The sequence below is a fragment of the Myotis daubentonii genome, chromosome 6 (assembly GCF_963259705.1).
Source record: "Myotis daubentonii chromosome 6, mMyoDau2.1, whole genome shotgun sequence".
Taxonomy (NCBI): Eukaryota; Metazoa; Chordata; class Mammalia; order Chiroptera; family Vespertilionidae; genus Myotis; species Myotis daubentonii.
Window position 1 is genome coordinate 78,284,748 of NC_081845.1, and position 24,048 is coordinate 78,308,795.

Here is a 24,048-nt window from a genome sequence, read left to right on the forward strand (position 1 = left end):
AGCCCTTAGGTCCTGTTCATGGGACAGGCGCGGCTTGGAGCGAGCTGCTTCTGTGAAAGCAACGCCCCGTTTGTATGCTGCCCCGCTCTGGGTGGCTTGTCTGCCAACAGCCCTTCCCAAGTGCCAGCCCGTGGCTGCGTCTGCCAGGAAACAAACAGAATAAACCAAACCAAAGGATTGAATACGATCTCAAAGGAAAGCGATGAGACTGCCTTCATCGCAGTTCTTATCTTTTCTCTTTGGTGCCCAGGTATCACCTTGCAGTGGAAAGAGAACAGATGGGGCCTTCGGAACCCTAGGTGTGTGCCGTGTCCGTGTCCGTGTCCGTGGCTGGCAGGCTGGTGGTTAACACGGGGGTGACTTACTTTCTCCGTCTGTCAGGACGTCAGTGATGCCAGACCTCGTCTTCACGAGGGGGAGAAGCAGTAGCAGTTGGAGCTCTTGGGAAGGCCTCTGAGGAAGGCTGTGTTTCAGGTGCTGACGGATAGACGGAATGAGAGCCTTCTGCAGCTGAGGCTGGGGAGGCCTTGGCCTTGCCATGGACCTGTAGCGGGGGTGTTGCTAGTGCCTACCGTGTAGGGTCACTGTGAGAGCTCCATGGGACAGTTTATAGAAAGCACTCAGAGCCATGCCTGGCACCGTGTGAGCGCTTGATCACATGAACTGCCGTGGCTGCAGTTGTTGTAAATGGATGAAAAAACAGGTCCAGAGAAGTACAATACTTGCCTTAGGTCACCCAGCTGCCCTGCAGCTGAACTGGGCCTGGAGTCCAAGTTCACCACGCTTTGCTGAAAGCAGCTGTTTCAGTGCATCCTTGCTGTCCTGTAGCAAGAGCTCAGATGCATGTGCTCCTAATAGAACACGGTGTTAAGGCTACACAAGCACGCTCAGTGTCACTGCCTTTGTGCTGGATGCCCTGTTTTAGTTAAAAGTTCAGTGAAGCTGTGTGTGTGTGTGAGAGAGAGAGAGAGAGAGAGTGAGAGGAGAGAGAGAGAGAGAGAGAGAGAGAGAGAGAGAGAGAGAGAGAGATGGAGGGAGGTGGCCCCTCCTACATGATTTGTGCTCTCCCTTTGCATTAGTGTATTAGCACACTGTCACTTTTAACCTTTCACCCACTGAGTCTGGCATTTAAAATGCTATTAAACTCAATAATGTTTCCTATAAACAGCCTTAGAGGGGTGGGAGATAATTGGAATGACATTTTAATGGGCTTCTGGTTCTCAGCCCTCTGTGCGTGCAGAGAGGAGCTTTGTCCCTGGTCTGAGGTTGGGAGAGGGTGATGGAGTGAATTTCTGGGGTGCAAAGGGCCTTTTAAAGCACAGAGAGTGGTTTTTATGCTGGAAAAGTAGTGTTGCTTTTTCCGATAGTCTTTGTTTTTTTAACTAATGGACATGGTGAATCTGGGAGCTGGTCACTCCCTCCTCCTTCAGGTGGCTTCCAGACAGCTTAGAGGCAGCTTTCTTGCCACCTTAGCCAATAAGCCGGACTCTCTGGAATGCATTTTTATGGATCAATCTCATTCCTTGCTTCTTCTCTTTGCCTTCATATATATTTTTTGGCTCTCTCCTGCCTCTCTTTTATTTTTGCCATCCAATTGTATGTGCTGTGCTGTATGTATCCTACATTTGTTTTTGGAACAAATATAAAAAATATCAAATTGAATATTGTAAAATTGTGAGGTCTTGGTTGGCCAGTTTACCTCTCTCTGCCCCAGGTTTAGCTTCTTCATCATAAAACAGGAGAGCTGACAGCATCTTGCTCTGAGACATGATAAAGTGGAGCCGGCACAGCTCCTACAACAGAAGATGCACAGTTTGGAATGGTTTCTGCTGCTACAACCAGGGGGTAGGGCTGGAAAGAATACTGGAATCTAGTACTTTTGCCTTAATCCTCTTCTCTCAGGATCATGTCCAGAAAACATGTGTTAACCATTCACCTGTGTTTACTAAGTGCTATAGTTGCTTGTAGTATTAGTTCATCAAATATGTATTATCGATCCCTGACCGGGTGGCCCAGTTGGTTGGAGAGTCGTCCGTGCACCATACCTAGGTTGCAGGTTCAATCCCTGGTTGGGGCGAGTACGGAGGCAACCCATTAATGTTTCTCTCTCTCACTTTGATGTTTCTCTCTCTCCTCCTCTCTAGAAAATAAATAAAAACATATCCTTCAGTGAGGATTAAAAACAAACATATTGTTGAGATACCCACTACATGCTCAACACAGGTATGGAGCCCAGGGAGAGGGAGAGAGGGCATGCACAGGAGTATAAATGTGGGCTGAGGGTCAAGAGAGTGAACACACTCCTGGCTTTGTTACTTAATCGCTCTGTTCATTTAACAAGTGCTTGCTGAGTGCTGGCCATGGACCACTAGGCCCTGTTTCAGGCTGTGATTGAAGATAATCAAGGCAAAGTAAGAGATTCTTACTTTCTTAAAACTTACACTCTAAGGAAGAGAGAGTTTGAAAACAAGTAAAGATACATCCCCTGAAGCTGTGTACTCACTCACAAGGGGTGAACTTGATGGTGTGTAAATTAGACCTCGGGAAGGTGTTAGAAAGGAAGAAAGCTTGGCCCCAGTGCATTTGATCCTCATTTTTTGCAGATCAGGTGTCTCCCAGGGCTCCTCTTCCCTAAATTTTGTAACTCCCAAACCAACACTCCCCGTGATTTTTGGGGTCTCTCATGGACACACACAGCAGGGGAAAGTAGTCACTCGATGCACACGTTCACGGCCAAGGTCCAGCAAGATGACGCTCTGCCTTCTTGTCTCAGCTCTCCCGTTAGCAAGTGTCCTTTTTGTGGTCACTTTTAGTGTGTGTGTGTGTGTGTGTGTGTGTGTGTGTGTGTGTGCGCATTTCTGTGCTTTTTGTTGGTGATTTTGCTGTTTAAAACGGCCCTCACACATGGCACTGAAGTGCTGTTTTGTGTTCCTAAGCACACGGCTGTGATGTGCCTTACAGAGAACACGTGTGAGTAAGCATCCTTCAGGCGTCAGTTACAGCGCTGTTGGCCATGAGTTGAGTGTTCACACTTCAACAATGTGTATTCAGTGCAGCACCTTAAAACAGGACACACCCTAAAGCGCGGGTACGCATTGATCCACCGAGGGAAGTGTGACCAGAGACTGGCAGGAGCCTAACCCTGGTTTCCCTGAGGAGCAGTGGGGCAGTATTTGCCAATTCAGTGTTCACAGTGACTTCCTGGAACAGAACTACTGTGAATGCCAAAGTTGGCTGTGTGTGCAGGACTGGGGCAAGAATGTATATACAGCCCGTATAACAAACGTCTGTCTTCCTTTAAAGAAAAGGCGGATTCTCCTTTTGGTAGTTGGAATGGCGGACTCCATCCATTTATATACACTCTCACAGAGGGCGTGTTAGTTGACTGAGCTTTTCAATATAAAGCATTAGGGGTAACGGTGTGGGAGTAGTATGGAAAAGCACTAGTACGTATGACGAAGATTTTATTATATAACCACTCATTTGTATGTTGGCGTTAGTAAACAACAGGTGGGCCCACACATTTTCCATGTGACTGTACTTGGAATGCTGTCATGTACGTGGCAGATCTGTACCTGGGTCTCTGACACTGCAACAACCATGTGGCTCATGAGCTAAAAGGGGGATTTAAATATTTAATAAGTTGGAGCTTTGTAAAATTTTTTTAGTCTTTAATTCCTTGGGTCATGTGTGTAGTCACAGTTCAAGCTGTGATGTCAAAATAAAATGAAATAAATCCCAAATGGATAAATAAATGCATAGGAAAAGCTCTCAGAGATTGCCCCAAACTTGTGGAGGGAGACATGAATATGGGCTGGGGAAAGGAAGGAAATGGAAGAAGGTAGAGTGAATATTAGGTTTTTCTCTACATATTTATGAATAGTTTCACTTTTTGTTTTTTAATCCTCACCTGAGGATATTTTTTTTCTTTTTAGAGAGTGGAAGGGGGTGGGAGGAGAGAGAGAGAGAGAGACAGAGACAGAGACATCTTGTGAGAGAGAGACATAGATTGGTTGCCTCCCACACGCACCTTAGCGGGGCCGGGGATTGAACCTGCAACTGAGGTACATGCCCTTGCCTGGGAATTGAACCCCAATACCCTTTTGTGTGCGGGCCGATGCTCTAACCACTGAGCACCTCGGCCAGGGCTGTTTTCATTGATTTTAGAGAGAGGGGAAGGGAGAGAGAAACATTGATGTGAGAGAGAAACATCTATTGGTTGCCTACATGCACGCCTGATTGGTGATTGAACCGATTTGGTGTGTGGGATGATGCTCCAACCAACTGAGCCACCTGCCCAGGGATGAATTGTTTCACTTTTTAAGAGGATGTGTATTTTTTTTGAAGATGAAATAAACATTTACTTAAAACATAGATTAAATGAATTCTATGGGAGACAAAGAAAAGGTTCTGAGACAGAGACTGGGCAGGGCAGCTGCTTTGAGGGGGTGCGGAGGGGCAGGCCGTGTGTGCGTGCCGCTCAGACTTGGCTGCACATTAGAGTGCTCTGGGGAGCCTGCCATCGTGCTGATGCCCCGAAGGGCCAGGCTTAATTGGTTGGGGGTGACCCAGGCATAGAGATCTTAAAAGCCCCCCCAGGGACTCAAATGTGCAATCAGGGTTGAATGCCCGCTCCTACACATGGAATAATGTGTCTTAGAAATGGACTCTGGTCAACCTAAGCAAGTTCTCTGGGGGGTTCACATGCTTGATGGGGGCCTGGGGCGCTCCAGCAGCATGGCTGTGGGAGCCACAGTGGAGCGATCTGGGTAGGCACACCACACTGACCAGCGCTTTCTTCATTATTGCTGGAGGTTCAGAGCCCAGGAGAGGAGTCTGATTGGCTGGTCTCCTGCCCTGGGGAGAGGGCCTGGCCCCTTCATTCTTCCAGGAGGAATGTGGTGACCAGAGCGGCCCCCCACACCTCACTCTCACAGCAGAGGAAAGGGGTTTCCTCAGGAAACCCTGATGCCAAGACTGTGGGTGACAGCTTGAGTGACAGCATGGGGGAAACAAATAGAGTCGAGTGAAGCAGGCTGGCACCGGCTCACCTTCTGATTTTTTTATCCTATTCAGTGAGCAGTGACTGAGCACCTACTGTGTGCATGTGGTTGGTTACTTGAGAAGGGTGTGGGACAGGGAGATGGCACAGCCCCTGCCCTGCGGAGTGCCACTGAGAATGATAAAGGAGTGTAGGAGGCGATGCCCAGTGGGGCATGCCACAGAGCACTTCCTGAAGGACACACACCCTGTCGGCAGGCAGGAGGGCTTCCAGGGGTTACGGTTGAACTGGGTTACGAAGGATGAATGAGCCCAGCTGGGTGTGACTCAACGGTTGAGTGTTGACCCAGGAACCAAGAGGTTACCGGTTCGATTCCCGGTCAGGGCTTATGGCCGGGCTTGATCCCCAGTGGGGTGTGTAGGAGGCAGCCGATCGATGACTCTCTCTCATCACTGATGTTTCTATCTCTCTCTCCCTCTCCCTTCCTCTCTGAAAAAAAAGGATGAGTGAGATTTTGATCTGTAGGTTTTTCTGGGGGGTGGGGTACAAAGTGAGGGGGGCTAAAAACTCCAAAGAAAAGAGTGAGTAGTATTTTTGCTGAAATACACGTAACATACGTCTGTTCTAAAGAAGAGGAGGTGCTTGGACTGGAAGGGAGGCAGGGGCGCCCTGCGGAGGTCTTGGGACAGCAGTAATGAGATTTGGGGTCGGGGGGGGCGGGGATAGGAAATGCCTATGTATACGGATAGTTCTTTGTGTTCCCCAGAGTGCCATCCACCCCTCGTCTGATTGGACGTTTCCCTGCAAGCTTGACCGAACATGTCCACGACAATAGCACCCACGAGGAGGCTCCTGCCTCATTGCACACAAAGACAGATGACACCCTCCAGAGAATCGGGGCTGGTGGGTGGGAGAGTCTTGCTCTTCAATAGACAGAGAAGGCCGAGGACAGAGCCTGCGTCCGGGCAGTCGGGAGTCCTAGTGACGCACCGACAGGCTGTGATTCATCATTTCTGTTTCCCGCACTGCTTTTGCTACACCCAGTGTTTTCCCACCCACGGTGCATCCTTCAGACATTTTTGTTCAGAGGAGAAGCAGTAACTCTTTATTGATGAGGTGTCTCCGGAGGCCTCCTGGGACAGGCCTGCGTCTCACCTCCTCCCCTGGCCTCCCACGTGCTCCAGGACAGAGTGGGTGGTGCTTCTCCGCCCCAGCGGCACCTCAGAAAACATCTGGGGAGCAGTAGACAGAGCAGCAGGGCTACTGCAGACAGCCTGCATCTACAGGCAGGGAAAAGGAGGCTCGCGGTGTCCGATGACTTGCTGTGGTCACACAGCCAGCAAATGGCAGGGGCAGATTGGAGCCCAGGCAGCCGGTTCTCGAGTCCAAGCTTCAAATCCTCACATTTGAGCATCCCTCCCCTGCAGGCTAAACTGCCAGAGCACTGATGTGCCAGGTGGCAACCACGGTTTTTCTCACAGCACCACTGAGATTTTAAAGGCAGCTTTTGAAATAAACAAACCAGAGTGTGGGGTGTTAGGCCTTGCCCCCTGCCCCACAGGAGGGCAGATGCTTCTGACATTCAGGTGTGGACTCCCGGGCTGCTGTCCGCTGTGCAGTTAACATGCTTGGGGAAGCCAGGACCTCATCTATTCGTTTCCGTCTTCACAGTGCGGGGTACCCAAAACTAATGGAATGAATGAGTGGATTCTTGAATGGATGACAGAGTGGCAGACAGATCTGTACCCTTAGCTTGTGAGCTGTCAGCTGGCCAAGCACAGCTTCTTTCATTCCATCTGCAGTGAGTTCAAGTCTAGATACCACACGGGGCCCAGGACTGCTTTGCTTGTTTGTTTTCAGTGCAGGTATTGGGAGGGATGTCGTTAAATGGCAGAGAAAAAAAGCCGGTGCCAACTGTGCTTTAGGTAAAACCCTTCATTGGAGAGGCCTGTGGTCTGAGATGGAAAAGGGCTGGGCCCCGGGGGCTGGTGGCAGGCTCCACATGATTCTTCTGATGTGACCAAGAGACTAAATTGGAATTCTTTTTCTTTATTTCACAGGTCACTGCCAAGACTGCCTTCCTATTTATTTTACCTCAGTATAATGTTAGCGTGCCTACAGCAGGTAAGCAAAGCACTAGTTTCTGTCTTTCTCTGGCCCTGCTAACTCGGAAGGACTTGTGTAACTTCCTTTTCCCGTGTACATGTGTGGTCCTTTCAGATTGTCAACCTCAGCATCCAACATCCTAGCTCTGTCCACGATACAGCTGCAGGCCAGTCAGCCCTCACCACGGCTCTGCAGGTGGGGCTCTCAGGTCAGCACCAGAAACCAGGCACGCTCCTCTTTCCATTGCAAAGCGCTGGGTGCCCTCTTGATGAATACAGAGTTTCTGTTAGCTGAGTCTAATGTTCTCCTCTTCACTCTGTAGTAGAGAGTTGAGTTGTCTGGACTTTAAGGTGAGATTCCTTTCTTTGACTGGCTCCACTGACGCCTAGATGAAGGGCTTTGGGGGCAAATCCCTTAACCCATGGCCTACGGAGGATGTAGCTTTAAATCTTTATTGGACTTGCCTGCCCCCTGCAGTCTCTGCAGCCAGGCCCTGGGGGAAGCCATGCTTCTGGGGCAGTCAAATCAGTTCTTTCTTATGAGAATCAACTAAGGGATGCTGGCAAGTGAGGACAAAGACTCTCTGCTCATGAGAGACAGGATACGCCATGGCCAGCCCCAGCAGACCGGGAACCAGGCAGATGCCTGCCCATCCCAAGGCGCACACCAGCCCTAGTGGGCACAGTGGACTGTCTTGCTCAGTGCCATGCAGTCCAAGGTCAAAGTCAGGCTTCTTCCTCCTAGCTCTTGAAAATCCTAAATATCACATGATCGCACTCATTTGTGGAATATAATGAACAATATAAACTGATGAACAAAAACAGATCCAGAGACAGAGAAGCATAGACCGTCAAACCTCAGAGGGAAGGTAGGGGAGGGTTGGGGTAAGAGATCAACCAAAGGACTTGTATACATGCATATAAGCCTAACCAATGGACACAGACACTGCGGGGGGGGGGGGGGTGAAGGCATGAGTGGGGGGAGCAATGGGGAGCTAAGGACACATATGTAATACCTTAATCAATAAAGAAAATAAATAAATAAATAGAAAGTCCTAGTAACTAGGACACCTCTAGACCTAGTTCAACTTATTATTTACTTATTTTTAAGTTTCTAAAAATTGTGGTGAAATACAGATAAGGTAAAATTTAATTGTCTTAACCATTTTTTAAGTGTACAGTTCATGAATTAAGTACATTCATGGTGTTTTATAGTCATCACCACCATCCATCTTTAGAACTCTTCATCTTGCAAAACCGAAACTTCACACTTGTTAAATAATAACTCACAGTCCCCCCCACCCCCACCCCGGCACCCACCACTCTCCTTTCTGTCTCTGTGAATTTGACAATTTGAGGTACCTAATATAAGTCAGACCATATAGTATTTGTCCTTTTGTGACTGCTTAAAATTTAATTTTAAATAAACGTCTTTCCAAAATACATTTACATGATTGCTGCATGTCTTTTGGGGGAAATTTATAAAATACAGATAAACACAAGAAGGAAAAAAAATCACGGATGACCCCACCACCCAGCCAAAACTACAGTTTACATTTTAGAGTGTGGATTCATGACCTACTTCTTTTACTGTTAGCGTGCGGTGACCCTTTTTTCCATGCCATTAATTGTTATTCCATTCAGTAAGACATTTTGAAAAGCTATAAAGTATTTTTTAATAGGGATTCCCACAAGTTATCTATTCCATCTCATACTATTGGATATTTAAGTTTCTAGTTTTTGTAAACAGTGCTGTAGTAAAATTCTTGTGGCTAAATTTTTGCATGTATTCTTAATTCTTTTCTCTTTTTTTTCTTCATTTTTCATGATTATTTTACAAGGATCAATTCCTATTACTGGAATTTCTGGGTCAAGTAGTGTGTACATTTTAAAGGTTTTATATATGTATGGCCAAAATATCCTCTGCCATCTAATTCTTAGGACCCATAAATCCTAAGTTTTTTGTAAGTATAAGGCTTTTTTTTTTTTGATGTGAGAATGCCAGTTTACTAATTTATAAAGAGATATTCAGTTATCAAATGTTTTCATTACATTTCTCCCTAAAGTCAGTTTACAAAGGACCCCAGATCATGACCCCACACAGCTTTATGAATTTACCATGAGAAAGTAGGGACCACAGCATCTGATATGTGTGTGACCAGGCAAGCTTTTATCTGTTTGTAAAACCAGATCACAATCAGAGGGTTGGTTTTTAAGTTTGAAAACTTTCTCAGAGAAACTAGCAGACAAGTGATACCCTACAAGCATCCCTTTCACAGCCAGGATGAGAAGTGTAGACTTTATGCTCCAGGATTGAACTCAGAGCCTCTGAGCCTAGAGGGCATCCCACCGTGTTTTGGGCATGTGCCAGCATTGGTCCTATCATGCCTTCGTTTGTTTGTTTTAAATAATTAACTGATCAAGCCAGACAAATATTTGTGTGCCTCCTGTGTACCGGGCCCTGGGAGTAATGTATAAAACACATCTGCTCTCTGACTCACGGAGCTTACCATTTGGTTAGGGAGGGATCGATAATAAACAAGCAAACAACAAATAATGATAGTCGCAATAAGGGTGGAGAAGGAAACACACAAGGTTACATGGTCAGGAAAAATAAAAGGGTGATGATGGAAGATGTTTCTGAGAAGTTGATGTCTGAGCTGTGTGTGTAGGAAGTTGTGCTGAGGGTATAGGGAGGCGGGTCTGTGTAGAAGAAAGTGCAGTCCAGGCTGAGGGCTCAGTATGTGCAGAGGCCTCAGGAGTGAAACAAATACCTTGCACACTTAGTAAATGAAGGCCGTGTGGCTGGAGCCGGCTGGGTTTGGCATTTTTTAGGGGTGGGGCTGCTGAATCCTCCTCCAGGCTACGAGGCCTGGGGAAAGGTGAAGATACATTAAAATTTACACTGAATTGAGGAGTTTTCAGTTACTGTAGAAAGGGAGGATGAAGTATTGTTAAATAGTCTATCTTTTGTTGAAATCTTGCCATTTGGGGCCATTTGAAATATGACGAGCCAATAATCAAGAGAGACAATGAAATCAGAACAGTCTGCGTAGTTGTTTCTTGAGCTCTTTAGACACCAACCCAGTAATGTTTGGTTTGTATGTACGGGAGGAAGGCAGACTTGTCGTGGGAAAAACCTGTTCACAGTAACTGGTCTGTTGAGAGGTTGCGAATTTTAAACCGCCCCCCCCCCCCCCCCTATCTCTCTAAGGCCGAAGTGCTTTGTGTAACAGGGTGGATTGTGATCTCTGATGTTTCTCCTGTATGTGGCATGTAACTTGTTCAACTCGATGTCTGAAGCTCGAGTTTTGGCAAGGCGGTGAGTTTTCATACACCGTGGCTTTCCGCGCTCGGCTGAGGTTCTCACGCTCTATGGAGAACAGCCGATGGTGATGTTGATGACCTCTCCTGCTTGTTTGGTTCTGTTCCTGCTCCTTCTCTCCTCTCTTCTTCCCAGCTCCCAGCATTTGTTTATAGGGTTGCTGGCGCCAAAGTACCACAAACCAAGTGTCTCAAACAGCAGAAATATATTGTCTCACAGTTCTGGAGGCTGGAAATCCAAGATCAAAGTCAGCAGGGCCACGCGCGCTAGCAGGCTTTAGGGAAGGGTCTGTCCAGGCCGCGGTCCTGGCTTCTGGTAGTTGCTTGGCTTGTGGCAGCACGAGGCCCACAAGGCCAATCTTCATGTGGCCTTCCCTCTGCCTGCACGTTGGTCTCTGTGTCCAAAATTCCCCTATGCAAGGACATCAGTCACAGTGGATCCACAACCCATCCTGCTCCCCTGTGACCTCATCTCAACTGATGACATCAGCAACAACCCTGTTTCCATATTAGGTCACGTCTGGGATGCTGGGGGGTAGGACTTCAACATACGAATCTTTTGGGGACACAGTTCAACTCATAACAGCAGCTATACATGCAGAGACGCTCCATTCAGAGAGACGACTGAAGGAGGAGCTGGCACAGTCGTGGCAGTAATAAGCTGCGCATCCTGGTGGGGCGCCTGCCACGCCAGTATCCTCGCGGTTTTCTTTAAGGTCAACAGTAATGAAGCAGGAAATGTTCCCTGTTACCAAATTCCTATTCTCCTATTCCCACTTGCAGCCCTGTTAGGGTTGCCAGACTTAGGAAATAAAAATCCAAGATCACCAGTTAAATTTGAATTTCAGATAAACAAGAAATACTTTCTTTTATTGTAAGTATATCTCAAATTATGCATGGGACATAATTACACTAGAAAATGAATCTTTATGTGAAACTGAAGTTTCCCTGGCTGTCCTGTGTTTTGTCTGCCTGCCATACACCCTGCTCAGCTCTGGCAGGGAATAAAATGTCAGGTTTCTGGTCTTGCCATTAGACATGGAGTCTTCTTTCTGATTAAAATATCACATAGCATCTGGTATTATGGGAAGCAACGTATAGCCTGTGAAAGGTCAGCAAAGACCAGAGGTTCCATTCTTCGTGCAGACAGACTCAAGGCCTGCCTGGCCTCCCTTCTGACATAGACCAGGTGACTTCAAGCAGGCCAAGTGTTTACAAGGTTGCTTGGCGTTGTGCCACTAATACGCAGATTGGTCTTGGGCAGACCACTTAACATCTGGGTCTCCATCTCTCATCCGCAAAATTAAAGATGACAGTCGCTGCCTCAACCCGTGTTTCCTGAAGACAGAAGCCCTAGGAGGCCTCCCAAACACTTGCCACTCACATTGTTCACAGGCCGCTCTACAGGCATCCCCTGGGCACTTGTTAGGAACTCAGCCTCTCAGCCCCACCTCAGGCGTCTGTGTCAGAACTTTCCTTTAACGAGGTCTCCGCAATTCTGGATCAAGTCTGAGAGGCAGTGCTCTCAGCGTCCTGAGCAGAAAGCTCCAATCGGCTTCCAAATGACCCCATCTTCTGACCCCGAAGGTATGACAGGGCAACCCACCAAATCCTGTGGCTCCTTTGCATCTCTCTATTCTCTTTGAATCTTGGTGTTTCTGTGTTTGGTCGAGGGGTGAGGGAAGGAGGGGAACCACTGGGTGGATGTGGTTTCAGGCTGGGGCTGCCCCTCATCAGAAGTCACAGACGCCTGCAAGGCAGTGTGGGTAGGAGTCGTGGTGGCTGGCATTCCTGACCTGCCTGCGCTGTACACCTAGAACAGAAGGATGAGGCGGGGACCTCTTCCAGGGGAGGGTTTATTTTGCAGGCATGAAAGGTGACAAGGACCCATCCCTGGCTCTGTTGGTCCCAGTGGGCTTTATGGCCACCAGCTGCTGTGTGGCATTGTGTGGCTAGAGATGAAAAGCCCGGGAACCACCCGCACCTAGCTTGGCCATTGTTCTCACAGCTCCTTCTAGGGTGAGACACCCTGCCCCGTAAAACAACCTCAGACAGATGGTTTCAAAGCCTCATTCAGCCGAAGGCCTTTGTCCAAGGCCCAGAGTGTGGCTTTGTTCGCTGTGCTGGCTGGCAGGAATTAGTCTTGTCTTGTGCTTGTATCATGTACTTGAAAGATTGACATCACATATCCAACTGAGCCCCTCTTTGTAAGATGAGCTTGTGAGAGACAAAAAAAGGAAGAGACAGGTGGGCAACAGTGGCCCCGGGGGTGGAAGCCTTACTTGATGACAGACGACACTACCCAACCCTGTCCAGCTGGAGGAGACTCGAGACTCACGTAGGCTGGCCTGATCCTTTTACAGCAAAGGGAACTGAGGTGCGGAGAGTTGATTGACAGTCCCAGGGATGCACCAGTGAGGCAGGGCAAAGGCTGGGCTGCTCACACCTCCTGTAGCACCAGTCCCCAGGGAAGCTGTGGGAAGGTTGGGTTTGCCAGATAGGCTGGTGGGCAGAGGGGAAACCCAATCAGGGAGGCAGAGATCTGGCTCTGCCCTGGTCTCTCAGGCCAAACAGCCACCAAGATGCCCTTTGGCCCCAAGTCCTGTCTGTACAAATAAGAGAAAGCACAGACCTGCATATTGGAGGCCTTCTGAGAAAGAGTGGGAGCTCTGACCCAGGACTCACAGCAGCTCTGGACTCGATGCTTTGTGTTCAGTAAACTTACTATCTTAGTGCATTCAGCCTGTTATGATGCAAAGCCACAGACTGGATGGGTGATGAACAATGAAATTATTTCTTTCAGTTCTGGGGGCTGGAAGTCTGAGAGGGTGCCAGCGTGGTTAGGTGGGGCTCTCTTTCAGATCACAGGCTTCTTATTCTATCCTCACTGGTGGAAGGGGCCAGGAGCTCCATGGGGCCTCTTATAAGGGCACTAATCCCATTCACTAGGGCTCCACCCCATGGCCTAAGCGCCTTCCAAAGGACCTACCACTAACACCATTACATTGGGCGCTAGGATTCCAACGTGTGAATTTGGTGGGTGGAGTACAACCATTCAGGACACAGCACTTACTACTTAAGTCTAGCAGTTGTGCAGAAAAGGAGACAAGCCATGAGAGGTCAGCTCCATGAACTTTCACAAAGTGAACACATCTCTGTTCGTGTAACCAGCACCTCAGGAGTCGCGCCTTGCAGCCTAGACTTGATTCTGTCCAACTCCCTGTTACAGCCCAGAGAGTTTATCCCGTTCAGCGTGGAACTTCCAGAGGTTTGAGGAGGGAGAACCACTGCGTTACTGTGGCTCATTGTTAACCAGACCCAAGTGCAGGGACAGGACCAGAGCCCGGTGGCGACATCTTTGACCTGCGGCCTCGGCTGCCTCTGCTCCTTCCCTTCCCTCACACGGCCTCTGACCTGGACCCCACCCACATTCTTACTTCTTCCCATTCCCGTCGCCCCTGGTCATCCCTTTTCTTCTACCTATTAGGTAGGACAATTTTTCTTATTCAGTTGTTCTTTCTGAAATAATTTTTGTCCTTAATTTAGCCATGGGCTGTTTATATTACTTTTATCCAAGTTTAAAAAAACATACATAATTTTAGACTTGTTTGGTATGTGATCTTCAGGAATTATTTTTTCTTTATGACTTTCTTTTTTTTGCATTTTTGCTATAGCAACTTTTATTGTATTAGAATCGGATATATATTTCTTTTTCTTTTTTTTTTATTAAATCTTTATTGTTCAGATTATTACATTTGTTCCTCTTTTTTCCCCCCCATAACTCCCCTCCTTCCAGTTCCCACCCCACCCTCCGCCCTCACTCCCCACCCACTGTCCTTATCCATAGGTGCACGATTTTTGTCCAGTCTCTTCCCACATCTCCCACACCCCTTTCCCCCCCAAGAATAGTCAGTCCATTCCCTTTCTATGTCCCTGATTCTATTATAATCAACAGTTCATTCTGTTCATCAGATTATTTATTCTCTTGATTTTCAGATTCACTTGTTGATAGATGTGTATTTGTTGTTCATAATTTGTACCTTTACCTTTTTCTTCTTCTTCCTCTTCTTAAAGGATACCTTTCAGCAGTTCATATAATACTGGTTTGGTGGTGATGAGCTCCTTTAGCTTTTCCTTATCTGTGAAGCTCTTTATCTGACCTTCAATTCTGAATGATAGCTTTGCTGGATAAAGTAATCTTGGTTGTAGGTTCTTGGTATTCATCACTTTGAATATTTCTTGCCACTCCCTTCTGGCCTGCAAAGTTTCTGTTGAGAAATCAGCTGACAGTCGTATGGGTATTCCCTTGTAAGTAACTGAGTTTCTTTCTCTTGCTGCTTTTAAGATTCTCTCTTTGTCTTTTGCTCTTGGCATTTTAATGATGATGTGTCTTGGTGTGGTCCTCTGGATTCCTTTTGTTTGGGGTTCTCTGCGCTTCCTGGACTTGTAAGTCTATTTCTTTCACCAGGTAGGGGAAGTTTTCTGTCATTATTTCTTCAAATAGCTTTTCAATATCTTGCTCTCTCTCATCTTCTGGCACCCCTATAATTCTGATTTGGTACGCTTGAAGCTGTCCCAGAGGCTCCTTACACTATCTTCGTATTTTCGGATTCTTATTTCATTTTGCTTTTCCGGTTGGGTGTTTTTTACTTCTTCGTATTTCAAATCTTTGACTTGATTCTTGCGCTTCTCTGGTCTGCTGTTGGGAGTCTGTATAATATTCTTTATTTCAGTTAGTGTATGCATAATTTCTAGTTGGTTCTTTATCACAACATTGAGGGTCTCATTAGATTTCATGTAGATCTCAATAACTTTATCAACTGCTTCTAGACAGTTCTTGAGAGACCTTAAAAGTGTGGTTCTGAACTCAATATCCTCCATTGACAATTTTGTCCTGTTTCTTTGTCTCCGCATTTTTTATGCTTTCTTGGTGCACCCCCTAGTGGTCTTTGTGCGCAGTCTTGTTGTAGTTAAGCCTTGATTGTTGTAGTTAATATTAGGGGGATTTGACCTCCGGGCCAACTGGCTGTGAGAATCAGCTGTGTCTGCAGTGGGAGAACTTCTGTCCTCAGGGAGGTGCTAATCTAGCCTTTGCCTGAGGCTATCCCGCAAATGGCTCTGCGCAGGGCTTGGGCGGGGCGGGTCGCACGGGATCAAACAGGGCGGGCGGAGGGAGCAGTTATGGCTGCTCTCAGTCCCGCCCCAGCGGCTCTGCCTCTCAGAGTCCCAGCAACCGCTGCAAACCTCGGAGAGAAAACTGCCCTCGCGCTCCGACCGATGCCAGACAGTCCCGCTTCTCCCGTTTGAGTCTGGGTCCCCAGAGACTCACCCGGAACTGGAGCTCAGAGCCTGAGCCTCCCTCCCGATTGAAAACGACAATCGCGCCCTCAGCCACCAGACCGCTCCGCGCGCACCTCCGCACCTTTGTATTTTCCGCACTGCGCCTCCTCTGAGTCTCGGTATGCTGTTCTCTTTCCTTCTAGTTGAAGAATTTCCCCTCAGCCAGCCTCCTGTGGTTCTGGGTGATGTCCGTTCCGTCTTTTAGTTGTATTTTTGAAGTGGTTGTTCGAGGCAGCAAACTCCGGTGTTTACCTATGCCGCCATCTTGGTTTCTCCCCATGACTTTCTTGAATTAAAAAACAAAGCTCACACCTTCCCCAGCTGTAGGCATGGTCTTCCCAGGCCGACTGTGTGTAGAAGCCTCAGGTGTATAAACTGCAATGGAGGCTGAGTGTGTGCCTGGCTCCTAGGAGTTGTAATATTTTTTTTTTTTTCCTGAATGCCAAAAGGAGGTTTAAAACATTTTACAAAGGAATGCTACTTCAAGAAAACAATTCAGAAGCCAGACACTTTTATTTCTAAATTCTTTTTAATGCTTCTCTTACTTTTGCTATCTTTTTGCATCATAAAAATATACTTGTCTTCCTGTAAAACTGGAAGAAATACATTTTGTTCGTGCAATATGGGGTTAAAATGGTAACTTTGAAGATTCCTCGGCTCTATATCTTTAATTCTCTGAACAGCCTGAAGGGGGCAGAACAGGGGATTGTTATGTGTGTGTATGAGTTTGCTGGGGCTGCCACAACAGACCGAGGGGCTTCAGCTACAGAAATCTACTGTCCCATGTTTATGGAGGCTGGAAGTCCAAAATCAAGGTGTCAGCAGGGTTGGTTCCTTTGAGAGCTGTGAGGGAAGGAGTTGTTCCAGGCCTTTCTCCTTGGCTTGGGAATGGCCATCCTCCCTCTAAGTGTGTCTGTCTCTGTGTCCAAATTTCCCCCTTTTATGAAGACACCAGTTGTGTTGGGTTAGGGCCCCCTCTAAAGACCTTATTTTAACTTGGTGACCTATCTCCAAGTAAGGCCATATCTGAGGTACCGGACTTCCTTTTGTCTTTCTTTGTCAGGCGGAGGGAACCACAGTTCAGCCCCTAACAGTGTGTGTGTGAGAACCACAGTGGTGCTTGCCATTCAGAGGCCACTGGCCACGTCGTCCAGGTTGGGAGGTCAGAGCGGATTGTGGCCTGGCAGCCCGGGGAGACGGGGCCACGGGGGAGGGCAGAATGCTACTGTGTGCCCAGTGCCCGTCCTCGGTCCCTCTTTTTCCCCTGACACCCCTGGGAGCGGGCAGGCCGGTGAGGTGGGTTTGATGAATGCACTCTGTGTGGTTTGGAGGGGAGTCAGGAAGCAGAGAGGCCTGGCTGGGAGACGGAGGGCCTTGGTCCCTGCCATCAGTGGCGAGGTTAGATTCCCGGGCACAGTTACTGCTGCCAATGTCTGTGAACGGGGCTAACCGGGGATCACTGTGAGAAGTAAATGATGTCACTTACAGGACGTGGCCACTGCAGTGCCTGGCACAGGGCAGGTGATCAATAAATGGCTTCTAGTTGTCTGTATTGTCCTACACGAGCCCTGATTGGAGTGTTTTTGTGTGTGCTGGTTAGTGCCTGTTCTGTTCCTTTAGCTTCTGATTCTCTCTGTTGATCCCATCTATTTATGCAGCACTTACTTTACAGTTCCTAAGTCCGCTATCTGTGTTATCCTTAGAGCTTTGTGAGAAAGGTAGACGGTATTATCCCCACTGTTCAGAAAGGGTCACTGAGGCAGAGCGACCCTGAATCACATGATGGCCAACTGGCGGCTCCAGGCACGAGCTTCAGGTCTCCTCATGTCAGGCCTGGGCCACTATGGGAAAACCAAACCTAACAAAAAACAGCAACGAAGTAGGGAAAACACAACTTTTAAATTTCTATTTGTACAAAGCAGGAATGATTTGAAGATTTTTTTTTTTTTTTTTTTTAGATTTTTGACTAGAAAATACACTCACATTTCAAATAAAATCTGTACAAGAAGTTAGCGTGTTCTCCCTTTGACACCCCATCCTGTGGGCAGTTGCATCATTCCCTGTGTGTCCCTCAGAATTTCCATTGCACCTTCCAGTGTTTCTTTATGCAAAAACAAGTCCATCGTTTTCTTTTCTCCCCTTTTTTCACATAACAAGTAGAAGATCATATGTTCTGTTCCTTGCTTTTTTCTTCCACTAAATAATGTATTCTGGGTATCATTTCATATCACTGTCCAGGGAGCATCATCATTTTCTCCCAAAGTTTTACTGAAGTGCATATAACATGTGCAGTAAAGCACACATATTTCTTAAGAGTACATACAGCATGATGAATTTTTACATATGTGTGCGCCCATGTAACTAACCATCATCTAGATCAGTGGTTCTCAACCTTGGTTGCACATTAGAATCACCTGGGAATCTTTTTAAAATCCTGATTTCTGGGCCTCATCCTCTGGAAATTCTGTTTCTTTGTTATGGCGTGGGGCCACAACATTAGTAACAAAGAAACAATTTCCAGAGGATGAGGCCAAGAAATCAGGATTTTAAAAAGATTCTCAGGTGATTCTAATGTGCAGCCAAGGTTGAGAAGCACTGATCTAGATAGAGGTACAGCCTCCCAGTTTCCTCATGCTCCTTCTAGCTCAGTGATGGCGAACCTTTTGAGCTCGGCGTGTCAGCATTTTGAAAAACCCTAACTTAACTCTGGTGCCGTGTCACATATAGAAATTTTTGGGTATTTGCAACCATAGTAAAACAAAGACATATTTTTGATATTTATTTTATATATTTAAATGCCATTTAACAAAGAAAAATCAACCAAAAAAATGAATTCGCGTGTCACCTCTGACACGCGGTGTCATAGGTTCGCCATCACTGTAATCTAGTCAGTAACCCCCTCAAAGCAACCATCATTTTGCTTCTGTCTCCTAATTCATTTCACCTGATCTTGATCTTCATTTCTCTCTGATTTTTAAAGCAGCTTGCTTCATTGTTTAAATTTTAGTGTGCCTGAGAAGCACCTGGAGGTGTTGTTAAAACACAGATTCCTGGGCTCTCCTTTGAGTTTCTGGTTTAGTAGGCCTGGGTAGGTATGTAGGAATGTACATCTCTACGTTCACAGGTGATGCTGACGCTGTTGGTCCACAGCCGCACTTTGCGATGTATGATGACTGTGGCTCATTTAACCAGTCCCCTACAGATGAAAACAGTTTGGGTTGTTTCCATTCGTTTATTGGTTAACACAGTGCTGCCGTGCATAACTTTGTACACATGTTATTTGAACATAGCAGGTACTGACAATAAGATCAATTCCCAGGAGTGGAATTTCTACATAAAAGGACCCATGCATTTGTAATCTCGATGGAAACTGCCACGTTGCCCATCCTACGAGGTGGTGCATTTTGCATTCCCGCTAGCAGAGAGCCTGTTTCTCTACAGCCTCAGCGAGAGTGCATTGTCAAGCTCCAGATTTTTGCCAATCTGATAGGTATAAAATGGTATCTCCTTGTAGTCTTCATTTGCATTTCTCTCTTCTGTATAAGGCTGTGCATCTTTTTAAATGTATAAGGGCCATCTGTGCTTTTTTTCTGTTGTGAATTATCGGTTTATATCCTTTGCCCATTCTCTGTCTTTTTATCCTCAAGTCCTAGGAGCTGTGTACATATTAGCAAGATTAGCCTTTTGTGTATGATCTGAATTGTAAATATTTTCCTCTAGGTCAGTGGTCGGCAAACTGCGGCTCGTGAGTCACAGGCGGCTCTTTGGCCCCTTGAGTGTGGCCACGAAGTTTCAATCGCACTGTACGTGCTCGCCCACACGTGGTATTTTGTGGAAGAGCCACACTCAAGGGGCCGCAGTTTGCCGACCACTGCCCTAGGTGATCATTTGCCCCTTGATTTTGCTTAAGGTGGCTTTTTTCCTACTTAAATTTGGAATGTGTATATATATATATATATATATATATATATATATATATGGTAAAAGATTCTAAATAATGTGAAAACAGGAGTTGGCTGTAGCACAGAAACCACTCAAAAATAAATTTTACAATTGCAGATTTGCAGTGGTGAGAGGGGACACTGGGCAGGAAAGAAGCCTCTAATTTGTGCATTGATGCTGTTTAAACAGCCAGTTTTTCAGACAAAGGCAGAGCCAGCCTCATGGGCTTGGACTCTAAGGGATATGAAAAACACAACAAGTGGCCGCCAACCAGCTCGGGTCACGGGAAGGAGGTCAGAACGTGCACAGTGGTATCGAGATAAGATCAGAACCTGTTGCCGAAACCGGTTTGGCTCAGTGGATAGAGCGTCGGCCTGCGGACTGAAAGGTCCCAGGTTCGATTCCGGTCAAGGGCATGTGCCTTGGTTGTGGGCACATCCCCAGTGGGAGATGTGCAGGAGGCAGCTGATCGATGTTTCTAATTCTCTATCTCTCTCCCTTCCTCTCTGTAAAAAATCAATAAAATATATATATATTTTTAAAAAAAAAAAAAAAAAGATCAGAACCTGTCAAGGCAGGCAGGAGAAGCGCTTACAAGTGACACCAAAGGGAACAGAAAAACATCTCATAGCCATTGGAAGCAAAACAGGAGGTCAACAAGAATGTCAGTCCCACCCCGCCAGCGTAGGTCAGTGGTTTGATTCCCGTTCAGGGCACATGCCCCAGTTGTGGGCTCAATCCCCAGTGTGGGGCGTGCAGGAGGCAGTCGATAAATGGTTCTCTCTCATTGATGTTTCTGTCTTTCTCTCCCTCTGTCTTCATCTCTGAAATCAATAAAAAAATAAAAGTAAAAATAAAAAAGAATGTTACTCTGGAAAAGGGACAGCTGGTAACAGAGGTTGTCAAAAGGACCAAGGCTCTCATTGATTTTTTTAGTTGTCTTTTAAAATTATGATCAGAGATAAGCAAAGTAAGCAGTGTCACTTTTGATGGCAAATGGGATAACTCCTCTATAGTGGGAAGATCATTATTGAAATTGAAGGTGATCTCTTTCAAACCTAGATTAATTTCCACAGCAGGGCATATTGGTATACTCTAGGGGCGGCGTGTAGGAAGAAGACTCATAGGATATTGGTGTTGGAAAGCTGCCAGCGGTCATCTAGGCTGGAGAGTGCAAATTGGTGGCGTGTGGTCAGAATTGGCTTCAGATGTGTTTTCTTTGGCCAGTTTGGTGTTGGTCCATAACGTGTTTTTAAAATTTTTGGATTAGTCACCAATATCACCCTCTTTGCTTTTGAAATATCGGGAATCTGGCCACACTGGGCTGGTACTCCTCCCATGGCCACAGTGGCCGAAGCACCTTCCCAGCCCCTTGGGACACATGCTCTGCAGTTTCCAGGCACCACAGTCAAACCAATGTGTCCTCTCTAGTGCACCCCTAACATTGAGACTGTCACCATCTATCCCCGATTTAACTGTGGTTTTTGTTTTAGTAGGATTAAAGGAGAGTGGATATTCCATTTTTTGTTTGTTTGTTAATCCTTACCCAAGGATTTTTTTTTTCTACTGATTTTTAGAGAAAAGGGAGGGGGAGAGACAGAAAGAGAGAGAAATATCAATGCTGAGAGAGACAAACTGATTGGTTGCCTCCTGCATGCGCCCAAACCAGGGCCAGGGACGAGCCTGCCAGCGAGGTATGTGCCCTTGACTGGAATCGAACCCGGGACCCTTCAGTTCGAGGGCTGACGCTCTGTCCACTGAGACAAACCAGCTAGAGCAAAAGTGGTATTTCCTAAACTTGTTCCTCTGTCCTGGTGGAAATGTGAAAGATAGGCCAAGAGGGCGGTACGTTGAAGGGAAAGCAGTGGAAAGTGTCCTGTAGAAGGTACCTCTGTGTACCTCTGCATGGAAAGGATTTATCTTCAGACACCTGGACCACTTTGCCCACCTGGTCCCTGGAGGCCTTTTGCTGTGACTTGTGATCAGAATCACCTCTCTGGTCTGAGAGCTCAGAGACATGCCGACACTTGCTCTTCTAAGGAATTATTCGGGTTCCTGCCAAACCACTGCCGTTCTGTTCAAGAGCTCATGGGACGGGGGAGTGGGAGCTCGAACTGGGGTAGGGAGGGGATTTTTATAAGAATTCGTGAGCAACCAAAAATGGAAAAAGAAAAGAATCAAAACCATCAGTTTGTGTGTAGCCTCCAAGAAGAACACAGAGTTCCAGCCTCCATAGCTCTGTGGGAAAAAAGCAGACGGGGTCAAACCAATTTAGTTTCCTGCTCCGATCAGAAGGAAGACCGCACATAAGGGGAAGCAGAGAGAGAACGCGTATGAATCAGAGCACAGCTTTGGGGTGTTTGCATGGGATGCTGCTTGTTAGGATTGTAGGAGACAGAGATCAAAGGGGCGGCTTCTTACCAGTAAGTATTCGGGAACTGGGGAGGGCATGAGGGGGTCGGGTTGACCCCAAGATGGCTTTTGGACAGTGGGAGACCTGAGAAATGGCCCATGTCCCTTAACTCTCTGGATCCTGTTTCTTCATTCACTTTCCTTGCTTATCTTATGAGATGGTTCTGAGGATCAAGCAAGATAGCACACGTTGAAGAATTGTGAAAGCACAGAGGGCTCCGGGGTACAGATGAAATGGCAGAAGGTGCTTTGGGATCCTTCTCCACAGCCAGTCCATCAGCTGCTGCTTTTGATTCCATCACCCACATCTCTCTGAACTTGTCTGTCTCCACTGCTCTGCCACCTTCCTAGTGCAGGCCCCCACCGCCACCCTGGCCCAGGATCCCTGCAGGCACCTTCTAACCTCTCTCCCTGCCTCTCTAACCCATTCAGCAAGAGAGGGATCATTACAAACATGTGTGTAACTAATATCCTCCAGTAGCTTTCCATGTAGGGGGGCCGGTGGTCCCAGGGCCTGAACCTTTGCAGCCTGCCCCACCCCTGCTCTCTAGCTTCACCTCATTCCTCAGCCCACCCACCCTCCCAAGCTCTCCCCCCTGCACTCCTTGGCTTCCCTGCCCCCTTCACTCTCTGTGAGTTTTCTGCTCCTTGTTATTTCCCCCTCAGCCTTCACTCTATGTCAAAGCATTTATCACACCAGGCAGCTGGTGTCTGTTTTAAATTGTGGTGAAATACAATAAAAGGCTAATATGCAAATTTGCCCCTCAACTGGGAGTTCCACCAGGGGCCAGGGCTGGCCAACTACCTGCGGCCCCTCCCCCCAGCCGGCCCAGCTCGATCAGCCCTGATAGGGGCAGGCTGGCTGGACCCCACCCGTGCACAAATTCATGCACTGGGCCTCTAGTATAATATAAAATTTACAGTCCTTGCCATTTATAAGTGTCCATTTCAGTAGTGTTAAGTACATTCATATTGTCAGGCAAAGAATCTTGCAGTACTGAAACTTTGTACCCAGTAAACAGCAATTCTCCATTCCCCTTTTCCTATCCCCTAGCAACCATCATTCTACTTTCTTTTCTTTTTTTTTTTACTTAATCCTCCCCTGAGGATATTTTCCCATTGATTTTTAGAGAGAGTGGAAGGGAGCAGGAGAGACAGAAAGAGAGAGAAACATTCATGTGAGAGAGACATATCAATTGGCTGCCTCCCACACACACTCCAGCCAGGGCCGGGATTAAGCCTGCAACCCATGTACATGCCTTTGACCGGAATTGAACCTGGGGCCTTTCAGTCTGTGGGCTGACACACTATCCACTGAGCCAAACCAGCTAGGGCCATTCTGCTTTCTGTGTCTATGAATTTGACTACATTAGGAACTTGATATGATGGAATCATACAGTATTTATCTCTTCATGACTGGCTTATTTAGCATAGTGTCCTTTAGCTTCATCTATGTTGTAGTATGTGACAGGATTTCCTTCGTTTTTAAGGCTGAATCATATTCTGTTATAAGTATTTACCACATTTTGTTTCTCCATTCATCTGTTGGTAGACACTTGGTTGTTCACCCTTGGCTGTTGAATAATGCTGTTATGAACATGGGTGTGCAAATGTCTCTTCAGGACCCTGATCCCAGTTCTTTTGAGAATATATCCAGAAGTGGAATTGCTGGATCATGTGATTGTTCTGTGGTTTTAATTTTGAGGAACCACCATACTGTTTTCCACAGTGACTGTACCATTTTGTATTCCCACAAACAATGCACAAAGATTCTAATTTATACACATCCTCGCCAGCACTTGTTATTTTCTGTTTGTTTTTACCCCCACCCCAACCCCTGCATTATGGCCATTCTAATGCGTGTGAGGGTGTCTCATTGTCGTTTCAGTTTGCGTTTTCCTAATGATAGTGATGTTGAGTGCC

At 46.9% G+C, this 24,048-nt stretch overlaps 1 protein-coding gene across 2 annotated transcripts in view; it reads left to right on the top strand.

Annotated features, from left to right (window-relative positions):
• TRAM2 (translocation associated membrane protein 2) overlaps positions 1 to 24,048 on the top strand; it is an 81,400-nt gene that overhangs the window by 35,016 nt on the left and 22,336 nt on the right. For both annotated transcript variants that reach the window (XM_059701429.1, XM_059701428.1), the window contains exon 2: positions 7,063 to 7,126. In XM_059701429.1, coding sequence (XP_059557412.1) covers positions 7,063 to 7,126 — 64 coding nt within the window. The remainder of the gene's footprint in view (positions 1 to 7,062; positions 7,127 to 24,048) is intronic.